At 52.1% G+C, this 12,286-nt stretch overlaps 1 protein-coding gene across 2 annotated transcripts in view; it reads right to left on the reverse strand.

Annotated features, from left to right (window-relative positions):
- MID2 (midline 2) overlaps positions 1–12,286 on the reverse strand; it is a 160,659-nt gene that overhangs the window by 25,587 nt on the left and 122,786 nt on the right. For both annotated transcript variants that reach the window (XM_089781689.1, XM_075896588.2), the window contains exons 5-7: positions 9,670–9,818; positions 8,287–8,414; positions 6,323–6,466 (exon numbers count right to left, since the gene is read on the reverse strand). In XM_089781689.1, the coding sequence (XP_089637815.1) occupies positions 6,323–6,466; positions 8,287–8,414; positions 9,670–9,818 (421 nt within the window). The remainder of the gene's footprint in view (positions 1–6,322; positions 6,467–8,286; positions 8,415–9,669; positions 9,819–12,286) is intronic.

Genomic DNA, 12,286 nt, shown 5'->3' on the forward strand with positions numbered 1-12,286 from the left:
AAAGCGTACTAAAGCTTTCAGTAAGAGAGTGACTCCCCTAGCTCAGAAGCACTGGCGAGCGATTCTTTTAGCACGGGGGTCCCCAACGAGGCCGTCATTTCACAGGCTCGTTATGTGACATCCTGCGCTAAAACAGAATGACAACAGAGCAAGGGAAAGGAAACCAGTAACGTTGTCTCCGTGGGGACATTCCTATTACAGAGATCTGGGCTAGAAGCAAGTGCTAATGTCAGACTGAGGAGAAACTGCAGCGAACAGGCACTGCCGAAGGAGCTACTATTGGCAGCTTCTTGCTTTATTGGAGGCAAGATGCTGCCACAGCCAGAGACATGACAATAAAAATCTCTCCTGCAGCTCCCTGCTCCCTATGGGGGTGGAGGGCAGCACGCCAGGCGGTAGGAGTATAGCGCCAGCCAGCACAGGTGACTGTACAAATGGTTCGCCCCGTGAACCGCAGGATCAGTGCACTGAGGTTCTTGCTGGTTACGGCCTAAGAGTTGGGGCGGAGTGGGCAGAAAAGGTAACGTTTGCTGATTCTCAGCTGATGTCTGACTACAAAGGGGAAAGCTTAATGGGATTTTTCCTTTTCATGAAAGCACAAAGGATGCCAGAGAAGGCTGGCGAGGCAGCTCTGAAGAGTTCATTCTGCTGTTCTCATTGGAAGCCCTGCTGCATATTTCAGGTGCACTCAATAAGCGCCCTTCGAAATCTCCCTCTGCCGTGACGCTCTGTATTCTCCCTCTTCGCACTGAGTAGCACTTCTTTATCTGCAGCCAGGGCTGGACTCCTCCCAGCTGGGATGGCGCTTGGGGAAGTAACTGAGGCAGAGGGTCCAAAGCCTCCATGTAATAAACGAATCCAAGAGGACTGAGTGGCTGGGAAAGGAACATCAGGGCACAAGCAATGGAATGAGATGGCCGTTGGGGTCAAACGTATCATCTCATTGCTGGGAGCACACACACTAAAGCAGGCAAAAGCCTAGAAACCTCATGCCAGATAGACCACTCGAATCCGTCTCGCTGTGTAGCCTGCCACTTGTTCTCTTCCTCCTGAAGACAGGAAGGCCCGTCTGTTCTGTGAGTCCCTGCAGAAACTAAAGCCAGGCTCGGCCTCCCGAGAAACCCCTTCACTATGGTGATAGATGGAGCATCTGAAAGTCCATCGGTAGGACCTCCCACGTACCCCGATGCCTGCAGATCACCAACCGGCCAATGAAGTGAGTCGGGTGTTTTGCCCCAGAAATATGAAACAAGCCAGTTGATTCGCTTGGCTCTAGACTCAACGGGAGAACCAAAAAGGGATCTCAGCTCGAATCAGGACAGGTGGGGGTTGGTCTGCCCCCCCTCAACTGATGGCAGCATGATTTGGGACAGAGCCCGGTGATGTATAATACCGTTGCTGCCTCCCTTCCTCTCTCTGCACCTGCTACAGTTGGGGTGCCAAGATCAGAAAGTTTCTATCAAAACTATTTTTGAGAGAGACCTGGATTTTTGACAAAATTAACGTTTTCAGGACAAGTGTCTGCTTTCCATAGGAAACTTTAATTTTTGACTAAGACACCCCAAACCCAGAATATTCTGATTTGGATAGTCAGTGGAAGCACTTCATGGAAGTGAAGAAGCAGAACTAGCAAGATCAGTTTTCTTCTACGGTTCCCCCAGTTGGACTATGTCTTCCATGATACACCATTGCCAGGGGCTCCCAGGATGGAACCATGCTGACCCATGGGAGGTGTCGTCTGACTGGTGAGCCCAGCTTATGGAGAAGAATGAGAGCATGAGGCATCCAAACTACACCTCCCATGAAGCACCACAGATTCAGCATTTCAGATTCAAAAACTTGTAGAATTTGCCTTTTTTTTGCTGAAAAGCCAAACTCTGCCAAGTGACATTTTGTTGAAAGCTATTTTTTGTCATTTTTGTGAGCAGCGTGGGGCACAGAATGCCATTTGAAAATACTTCTATTCCCAAGCTTGTCTTCTCTCATGGCGTGCGTTCGAATGGTCCCACGCCCGTCTACTGTGCCAATAATTAACAATAAATCCTGTGAAAGCCTTTGCATCCCATGACAAACTTCCTGAGCCAGGGGAGGCATTTGTTAAACACACTATGAAAACATGTGTCAGATTAAAAACCCCAAATCCTCCCAATTAATTATTATCTAGGCGCAGTGCATGTCTACATGTGCAGCGGGATAAGCCTTCTCATTTTCACTGCTGGGGTTAAGAGCAGGGGATGTAGGATCAAGATGAAAACTTTGGCCGAACTGCACTGCCTGTGTCAACAAACCCAAGAGCACAATGTATCCGGGTAGGACACAACCAAAAGTTCACGTTCAAAGGGATCCCGGCTGGGCTGGGGTGCTGCTTTCCAAATTTTTCACCCCAGCGTGGACGGGTAGGGCCAATTAAAATAGTTGTCAGCCTGTCTGCTCCGGCAGCAAGACTAGGGAGGGGGGGCCGCAAGCCCGTGGAATCCTTGGGAAGATGCCCCTTAATACAGCAAGGATTCCGCAAGCCAGCACCCCTCACTGTCCAAGGCCTTCCTTATGAGACGGGAACTGAAGCAGGCACTGATGGTTCCTCCCCATTTACTAAGCACCAACAGAGCCTCTGCCCCCCCCCCCCCCCGCCCACACACACACACAAACTGTTCCTTGAAGCATAGAATCGTAGTACACTAGAAGAGGCCTTGAGAGGTCATCGAGTTCAGTCCCCTGCCCTCATGGCAGGACCCAGTTCCATCTAGACCATCCCTGACAGGTGTCTGTTCAACCTGCTCTGAAATCTCTCCAGTGAGGGAGATTCTACAACCTCTCCAGGCAATTAATTCCAGTGTTTAACCACCCTGACAGGTAGGAAGTTTTTCCTAATGTCCAACTTAAACCGCCCTGGCTGGAATTTAAGCCCATTGCTGCTTGTCCTGTCCTCAGAGGCCAAGGAGAACAATTTTTCTCCCTCTTCTTTGTGACACCCTTTTAGATACTTGAAAACCGCAATCATGTCCCCTTTCCATCTTCTCCTTTCCAAACAAAACAGGCCCAGTTCTTTCAGTCTTCCTTCATAGGTCATATTATCTAGACCTTTAATCATTCTTGTTGCTCTTCTCTGGACCTTCTCCAATTTCTCCACATCTTCCCTGAAACGTGGTACCTAGAACTGGACACAACCCTCCAATTGAGGCCTAATCAGTTCTGAGTAGAGGGGAAGAATGACTTCTCTTGTTTTGCTCACAACACACCTGTGAATGCATCCCAGAATCATGTTTTCTTTTTTTGCAACAGCGTCACACTGTTGACTCATACTTAGCTTGTGGTCCACTATGACCCCTAGATCTCTTTCTGCAGGACTCCTTCCTAGACAGTCACTTCCCATTCTGTGTGTGTGAAACTGATTGTTCCTTCCTAAGTGGAGCATTTTGCATTTGTCCTTATTAAATTTCATCCTGTTTACCTCAGACCATTTCAGTTTGTCCAGATCATTTTGAATTATGACCCTATCCTCTAAAGCAGTTGCAACCCCTTCCAGCTTCATATCATCTGTAAACTTAATAAGTGTGCTCTCTATGCCAATATCTAAATCGTTGCTGAAGATATTGAACAGAACCAGTCCCAAAACAGATCCCTGCGGAACCTCACTTGTTATACCCTTCCAGCAGCATTGAGAACTGTTAACTACTCTCTGAGTATGGTTATCCAGCCAGTTATGCACCCACCTTATAGTAGCCCCATCTAAGTCGTATTTGCCTAGTTTATTGATAAGAAGCTCCTATGAGACTGTATCAAATGCCTTACTAAAGTCTAGGTATACCATGTCCATCGCTTCTCCCTTATCCACAAGACTTGTTATCCTATCAAAGAAAGCTATCAGATTGGTTTGACATGATTTGTTCTTCACAAATCCATGCTGGTTGTTACCTATCACGTTATTACCTTCCAGGTGTTTGCAGATGAATTCCTTAAGTACTTGCTCCATTATCTTTCCTGGCACAGAGGTTAAACTGACTGGTCTGTAATTTCCTGGGTTGTTCTTATTTCCCTTTTTATAGATGGGCACTATATTTGCCCTTGTCCAGTCTTTTGGAATCTCTCCTGTCTTCCATGATTTTTCAAAGATGATAGCTAAAAACTCAGATACCTCCTCTATCAGCTCCTTGAGTATTCTAGGATGCATTTCATCAGGCCCTGGTGACTTGCAGACCGCTAACTTTTCTACGTGATTTTTAACTTGTTCTTTTTTAATTTTATCTTCTAAACCTACCTCTTTCCCACTAGCAGTCACTATGTCCGGCATTTCTTCATCATCAGACTTCTTGGTAAAAACCAAAATGAAGTCATTAAGCACCTCTGCCATTTCCAAGTTTCCTGTTACTGTTTCTCCCTCCTCACTGAGCAGTGGGTCTACTCTGTCCTTGGTCTTCCTCTTGCTTCTAATATATTTATAAAATATCTTCTTGTTTCCCTTTATGTCTGTAGCTAGTTTTAGCTTGTTTTGTGCCTTTGCCTTTCTAATCTTGCCCCTGCATACCTGTATTGTTCACTTATATTCATCCTTGGTAATTTGTTCTAGTTTCTACTTTTTATATGACTCCTTTTTATTTTTAGATCATGCAAGATCTCCCGGTTAAGCCAAGGCGGTCTTTTGCCATACTTTCTATCTTTCCTACGCAGTGGAATAGCTTGCTTTTGGGCCCTTAATAAAGTCCCTTTGAAAAACTGCCACCTCTCCTTAGTTATTTTTCCCCTTAGTCTTGCTTCCCATGGGACCTTACCTACTAGCTCTCTGAGCTTACCAAAATCTGCGTTCCTGAAATCCAGTGTCTCTATTTTGCTGTTCTCCCTTCCACCATTCCTTAGAATTATGAACTCTATCATTTTGTGATCACTTTCACCCAAGCTGCCTTTTGCTTTCAAATTCTCAACCAGTTCCTCTCGATTTGTTAAAATCAAGTCTAGAACATCTTCCCCCCTCGTAGCTTTTTCAACCTTCTGAAATAAAAAAGTTGTCTTCAATGCAGTCCAAGAACTTATTGGATAGTCTGTGCCCCGCTGGGTTAGTTTCCCAACATATGTCTGGATAGCTGAAGTCCCCCATCACTGCCAAATCCTGCGCTTCGGATGATTTTGTTTTTGTTAGTTGTTTGTTAGTCGTTGAATCTTACCCCAGGCAAGCAAAGGTGTAGTGGGGTTGACAAGTAATTAGATAAGACAGGCATCTTCTGAAAGAATTACCTGGAGACTTCTCCTGGCGTGGGGGAGTAAATAAAGCAAATTTCATGTTTAGCCTACAGCTCCCTGAGCATAGCTGTGCCCTATTTGTATAATCCTAGGGAATTATGCAAGTGTGTTGCTATGCACACACCTCTTGGGAGCTTCCCAAATGACCAGCCACCAGACAGATTCAATTTGTGAGTGTGGAGGATGCTTCAGTGAATGTGGAACACTCAGTGCAGCACAAACAATTCCATGCAGGACCCCCCAGCATAAAGTTGAAAACCTGCCTTTCAGAGTTCCTCTCCGCTCCTTAATCGTTGGATTACTGCCCTGAGACGCGCCCTCGGCGAAGCTCTTCTCACAGAACTCTCGCCTCTCCTGGTCAAGCCAGCTGCTAATGGACAGCCCCGGAAGCTCCCGAGGCTTCTAATCACTAGCCACAGGGGAAAGGGGCAGAGGGAGCAGGGAACGATCAAGTCTCAGCACAATGGACTGCACACGTCCTGGGGCCTTACGGTGGGAGTGAGGGCAAAGGAACATCTGTTCTCTCGCTGCACTTCGATAGCCAACACAGTGGCGTAATAAGAACATTAGCACAGCCACACCGGGTCAGACCAAAGGTCCGTCTCGCTCAGTATCCGTCTGCCGACAGGCCAGTGCCAAGTGCCCCAGAGGGAGGGAACAGAACAGGGAATCATCAAGTGATCCCTCCCTGTCACCCATTCCCAGCTTCTGACACACAGGGGCTAGGGACGCCAGCCCTGCCCCTCCTGGCTAAGAGCCATTAATGGACCTATCCTCCGTGAATTTATCTAGATCTTTTTTGAACCCTGTTAAAGACCTGGCCTTCTCAACATCCTCTGGCAAGGAGTTCCACAGGTTGATGTGTGCTGCGTGAAAAAAACCGCTGCCTATTCATTTTATTTGGTGATTCTTAGTTCTTGTGTTCTGGGAACAAGTCAATAACTTTTCCTAGCCCTCAAACCCTTCCTGATGTTGACCTAAGGGACCTAAGGCATCTTTCTGCCCAACTGGACTGCAGGCCCTAGCGATGCCCTCTTTCCTTTCTTCCCTGAAACACTGCAGCCACTGCAAGCAACGGGCTACTCACTGATGAAGTTGGCCTGGCCGGTGAAGATGGTGTACTGCAGCTCATAGGAGCTGACGCTGAACTCGTCCTCCGAGAGCCAGTGGACGGTGATGGTGTCGTGGGAAGCCGTGCAGAGCTCCTCTCGGACAGACGGCGGATTGGGTGCTGCATGGGCGACATGACAATGCAGAGACAATAAGGGGTTTTACATCTGCAGGTGACACCTCGTAAAGGAACGGTCTGGGCGCGGGGGGAGCACAGACACTGCGCAGGAAAAACCAGTGCTGTGTGGCTGAGTTACTGCCCTGGGAAAACGGAGACTCCTGCAAGGGCCAGGGCATCAGCCGGGCTCAGGGATCCATTATTAATGTGGGCATTTGAAGGCTTAGGGAGCTAATTAAAGCCCCGCGGGCAGGCGGGCGGCGTTGATTTTTAACAACTCTTTCATCTGACAGACGTTGTGGACACAGCTGTTCCTCCTCCTCTGTCCTCTGCTTGGGAACGTGGGGGGTCTGGCAGATGGACTCACAGGCCAGCTAGTTTCTCTGCTGCTCTCCTCAGCAGCGGTCACTAGCCTAGCAAAGAGACCCAGGGTGTCTGCACTGTGGCTGGGGGAAGTCATTCGCAGCCCAGGTAGCTGTCCCCTGACGTTTGAGCAGAACTAGCGCGCTCAACACTGCCGTGTGGCCATAGTAGGACTACCCTTTTCTGCAAGCACCTTGAGGGTCTGCCTTCTGGAGGCCCATACACTCCATGGGAGTTCCCCCCCACTTCCTGACTTCAACTGGAGACAAAAACCTCTGTCAAAAAGGACATGAAGACTGCACATCAGGACTGCAGCCTTCAGTTGCTATTGGCTTGCATTCCGGTATAGCTTTTATTCTGCGTGTACAGGCTGAACCGCTCTAGTCCAGCACTCTCTGGTCTGGCATGATGTTAGTTAGCTGGGTCTCCACTCATCATGGGCATGACCAGATTTTCTGTGGTCCCATAAAGTTTCTATACAGCCCCCAGTCCTGGCTCTCGGTGCTGTGCTGTTATTTACTCTAATTTACCCCTCAATGTCTTCTAAGAGCCCAGCAAGCAGGGGCAGTGCTGGTGATGCTGCACCTGCTAGACAATAGTGACCTCCCATGGTCTGGCAAATTCTCTGGCTCGGCACCGGTCAGGTCCGGAGGGAGCCAGATTAGAGAGGTTCGACCTGCGTTACCGTCGCACCGGGGTCAGAGACCAGATCGGGTGTGTGCGGGCTGAACAGAAAGCAGGATCCCTGTCCAAAGGGCTTGCCTCACGACACAAAGGGCAGCGAAGAGGAAGCACTAGAATATATGACACATTCATTTTTTCAGCTGCACCAAAACATACTGGCCCCCTCCCTGCACCTCGCTGTCACGGGCTGCGCCAGGAGGTGGCATTTGAAGGAAGAGGCCGCGGGGGCAGTTTCCCAGCATTCAGCACGGCAGTGGACGTCGGTGGAGCAGAGGAGAAAGGGGAAGCGGGAGAGAGCAGCCAATGCGAGGAGAAGGGTCAGGGCTGTGAAGGGCCTTGGAAGCCAGACACGGCGCCGGGATGGGTGGAGACTGGGGAGCCGGGGGACGGATCTGCCATGTGGTGGCGGGGTCCACGCGTGGAAGGGAAGGTGGGCAGAGCCGCTGGCAGGGCACAGAGGACATGGGTGCGGGGAAGGGTTGGAGGAGAACGTGGATTCTGTACTCGAGCCGGGGGGGGAGCGCGTGACTCAGAGCCTTCGCAGAAAGGGCAGAGAACTGTAACCAATTTCTGAAACAGTCACCCTAAGACGACACCTGAACCCCACAAGCCCAAGCCCCGGTGCTGGGCCACTCCAGCACCAAGGCCAGCTGCAGCCACAAGGAGTTTAAAAGACGAGAACAACCTCTGACGCCTTTTATATGAAACACTCCCCGCCCCTCTCCGGGGAGAGAAAAGGCGACCGCATGCGTTGGGAACACGGGATGGGCACACACCTGTTAGATAATCCAGCCCCTCCAGCAGCTTCTTTTCTCTGGAAAAGTCTAAAGCAAAGTTTTCAAAGGCATCGTTAAAATTGATATCTGGTATCAGCACCTGAGAGGATGCAGTTGCCATGGCGACCCTGAAAGAAAGAGGAGCATCAATATACATTAGCGTGTGTTTGGACAGCCCGGCTGGCAGTTAGATTGCCAACTGAAAAGGCACAAATGGCCTTGCAGTGATGCAGCGCGCCAGGAGAAAATACACCACCCAAAGCAGGCTTCTCTGAGGGGCCCGAGCAGCCATCCGCGGGGGAGGGACCGGTGGCTTTGCCTGCTTTTGTTGCTGGGAGTGACAGATGCACCCCCCCTCCCCCCCGCCTTCCGTTGTTTGCAAGAACTGCAAACTTTACGCTGGGTAGATGAGGCTCCCGAGGCAACAGCGCTGCCTGTTCTTGCAAGAAATAGTGGGCTCCCATTCGCACTCCACCCTTACTTCCCTTACGGCTGCCTCCCCTTGTCCCAGCTGGACAGTCGCGATTCCAGAGTGGGTGGGCCTCACGAGATGCAGAGGGAGGGTTCTCACAGGTCTTGCCCGCACTAGGACACTTCTAATTCCCACAGCTGCGTCCCCGCTGCTGGCTGTAATGGTGCGACTTAGGGTGCCCGCACCCCCGATGTGTTCACCACTGAGTTGTGCTAGGTCAGCTCTAAACAGGGCTTGATCTGCTCACCCAGTAATCTCCTGGAGCCCTGCCTACACCCGCTGGTGAGTGTACGTTACAAGTTCCTTGCTGTGGCCAGTCCACAGAGGATACGAGTTGACTGGCAGCCCTGGTGAGAGAACCTCACTCATTAGCCCATGCACTAGTGGCTTGTGATTTTGGGTTCTCCGTTCTCTGGCGTTTCAGCCCCGGACGACTGACACCGCCCCACCACCACCCGTGGAACTGAAAGGGAGAGAGCCACGCCAGTAATTATTCAACCGATGAACCTAGGACCACCGATCTTTCAGTGTTTCGCCTACTACTCTCATCAGACAGCCTCAAACTCCTGTTCCCAGTGCACAGTTTGCTGGTGGCTGATGCTGGACCATTGGGAAGCACTTGGCTACTTGACAAGGGTCCTCTTTGGCAGTCAAGATTTACAATGAATTAAAGCAGGTCCCTTCTCCTCCGACCACCCCTGGAGTGGCAGGGAGCACCGAGCACCACGCCTGTGGTTGAGACTCAGGGACCAGGGAAAAGTCTCCCAAGACGCATGAGCTTCCAAAGGCTACGGGTCCATGCCCAGCACTGCAGAGACAGCTCTTTTTATTGCCACTCACAAAATCCCATGCACCACTTCCCCCAGTGGATCCCAACCCGTCTGCAGGCGGGTACCGCCCAGCGAGCCCACCTCTCGGCCACGTTCCTGGCGGTCTGCAGGAACCGGGCGTGGTCGTTCTCCTTCAGAATATGCTCCGCTTGATTGATGAGAACTGTGGAGCGCTCCAGACACTGCCGGCAGTTAGCGACCTGCTGGGCCAACTTCCTCAGCTTCATAACCTGGGAGAGAGGAGCCAGGAGAGAAGACGAGCCGGTCAGAAAGCAGCACCCCAAGGAGAGCCGCAAGGAGCCCTGGGAATCGGGCGCGTTAATCAAGTGGCTAGGGTTGCCAGGGGTCTGGTTTTCGCCCAAACAGTTCGGTATTTTGACCTTCAGTTCAGTAAAAGAAAAAGCAGAGAATATCAGACACGTCAAATTTCCGGTATTTTCTGTTTTCCTCAGACGGAAGGCCGGCAGTGTCTGTGAGGGCAGCGGGAGCAAGAAGCGTGGTAATTTAAAGGCGCAGTGGCCTTTTTTTTCCCTCAAAAAGATGGCTGGTAGCGTCTGCGAGGGCGGGGGGAGTGAGGAGCGTGGTAATTTAAAGGCACAGCAGCATCTTTTCTTTTTTTTGCTTAACAAGTTTGGCCTCCCCCCTTTTTCTTTCCCCTCAACTAATTTTCCCAGGCCTGTTTGGGATTTGTTGTGAAAGTATCAGGCAACCCTAGGCGAGGCTGACGGAGAGGCTGCCACAACGGCGTTCCCCCCAGAGTGCCCCCGGCACACATCTGACCTGGGCTTTCAACCCGAAGGAGAAAGCACCTGAGCTTTTCCCAATGAAGCCAGCAGGAGCAAAACTCCACAGAGCCTCTGCTTCCACCCTCCCGGCCAAGCTGCTTGTGGCAGAGCTAAGAAGCACTGAAAGCTACATTCGTCGTGTTCGTTTAGATCCCAGAACAGAGACCGAAGCCCTGGGAAAAGGCTCTTAGCTGCGCTAAAGGCTCATGCGATGCCGCTGCTCTTCACGTTTCACATCACAAACTGCAGGCTGGAATTGCACCTTCCTCCCGTTTGCTTAGCACAACACGAGCCGACATGTGGCCCCTTCTCTAGCTGGCCCTGGGGTAGGGCCTCATCTCCTCGCAGCGCAAGGCAAGGCAAGCTCCCACTTCCCTCGCGCGGCTCAGCCAGGGCCCAGCTCAGACTTGCACTGGGAAGGATTCCCATGTCGGCTGCATGGAGTTCTGCTCCTGCAACCGGGGCTTAGCTGCAGCAGCGTGTGGGCTGGGGAAGTAAGCGGTGACGCTGGGAATTGGATGCAAACTCAACCAGCTAGAACCAGGGTCCCAAAGGAGCTTGTGGCAGGAGCGACCGGCCGCTCCAGATCAGCCAGCCCCGCCCAGCACCACGCTGCCCTCCCACATTTCGATGTGCCGGGACAGCACTTAAGCTGCCACCGTTCCTGCCTCTCAGTCCCGGCTGCGGTTTGGAAGCCGCACTGTGCCTGGCCACAGGTGAGACCAGAGGAAACGTAGGACTGTCGGGGGAAGTTTCCAACAAAGCAGCTTTCTGGAGGCTGTTGGCTGTTTAAGAGAACGAGCGGTAAGGCGGACATGGGCCGCGCGGCTGGTTGAGGTTCCCTTGCACAGCCTGGATGACACCGGAGTGACCCTGGCTCCTTAGGGGGCCGAATCCCAGCGGCCACAGGCAGGGAAATGGTGCGTTGGGGGGCTCTGAGACCGTGCTCAGGGCGGGCCGGGGTGGGAAGGGTTCTGAGCTCTGCAGAGCTTTGGTGAGTTAACAGCGGTTCTGCCGCTCCCGTGCCCCCAGGCAACACTCGTCCCTTCTGTGGAGAAAGTCTAGCTGCAATGGGTGCCCTCTGCCACGGGACCAGCCGCCGCCTTGGGCCTGTAATGGTCAATTCCCATGGAAACCCCTTTGTTCTCAAGGGCAGAGGCAAACCACCCCAAGGAAAACTCCCTTTTGCCCCGTGCTGCCCAGGGAAGCGGGCCCATCCTGCACTTCTGCACGGCCGGGTGCGACACGCCGGTGGTGGGCACTCAGATGAGTGTGGGCGGGTCCAGGTGCCATTCGGGGACGGGGGGGCGTGCGCCAGGCGGGCCCGTGGGGGGATGGCAAAGCAGGGGGGGTGCCTGTGCACGCACACTGGCGCTAGTGTAAAATACAGAACAGAGAGAACAGCAGCCTCCCTGCTTGTGTTCTCACACGCTGTGGGGCAGCCGGAGAGCTGTGCTGAGATCGCCACAGACCTACTGCCATTGGAATGACTTTCCCAGTGAGTGTGCACGTGCGTGTACGTGCATCTGTGTGCGCACGTGTGTGCACATTTGTGTGTGGATTTGTGTGTGCACGTGTGTGTGCGTGTGTGTACTGGAGCAGACGTTGGTTACGTATTGCGGGGCATGGATGTGTGTAATGCTGTCCCATTCCCAGCATGCAGTGCTGTGTGGCTGTGCAGGTCCCAGGATATGAAAGCAACAAGTTGAGGGCAGGTGCCCCTCGACAGGCGGCTGCTGCAGGCCCTGGGGTGGCCACCCCACGTTGTCCTGTGGGCGAGTGTCTCTGAGGAAAGGTGTGGCCATGCAGAGGTGCACACACATGCTGGTGCAGAGCAGACACACAGATCGCTCAGCCCCCGTTAGCCCCACCCGGGGGGCATTTCTTGCCCTCTGATTACTTGGGCATATTTG

The sequence above is a fragment of the Pelodiscus sinensis genome, chromosome 13 (genome assembly GCF_052426305.1).
Source record: "Pelodiscus sinensis isolate ZL-2025 chromosome 13, ASM5242630v1, whole genome shotgun sequence".
Taxonomy (NCBI): domain Eukaryota; kingdom Metazoa; phylum Chordata; order Testudines; family Trionychidae; genus Pelodiscus; species Pelodiscus sinensis.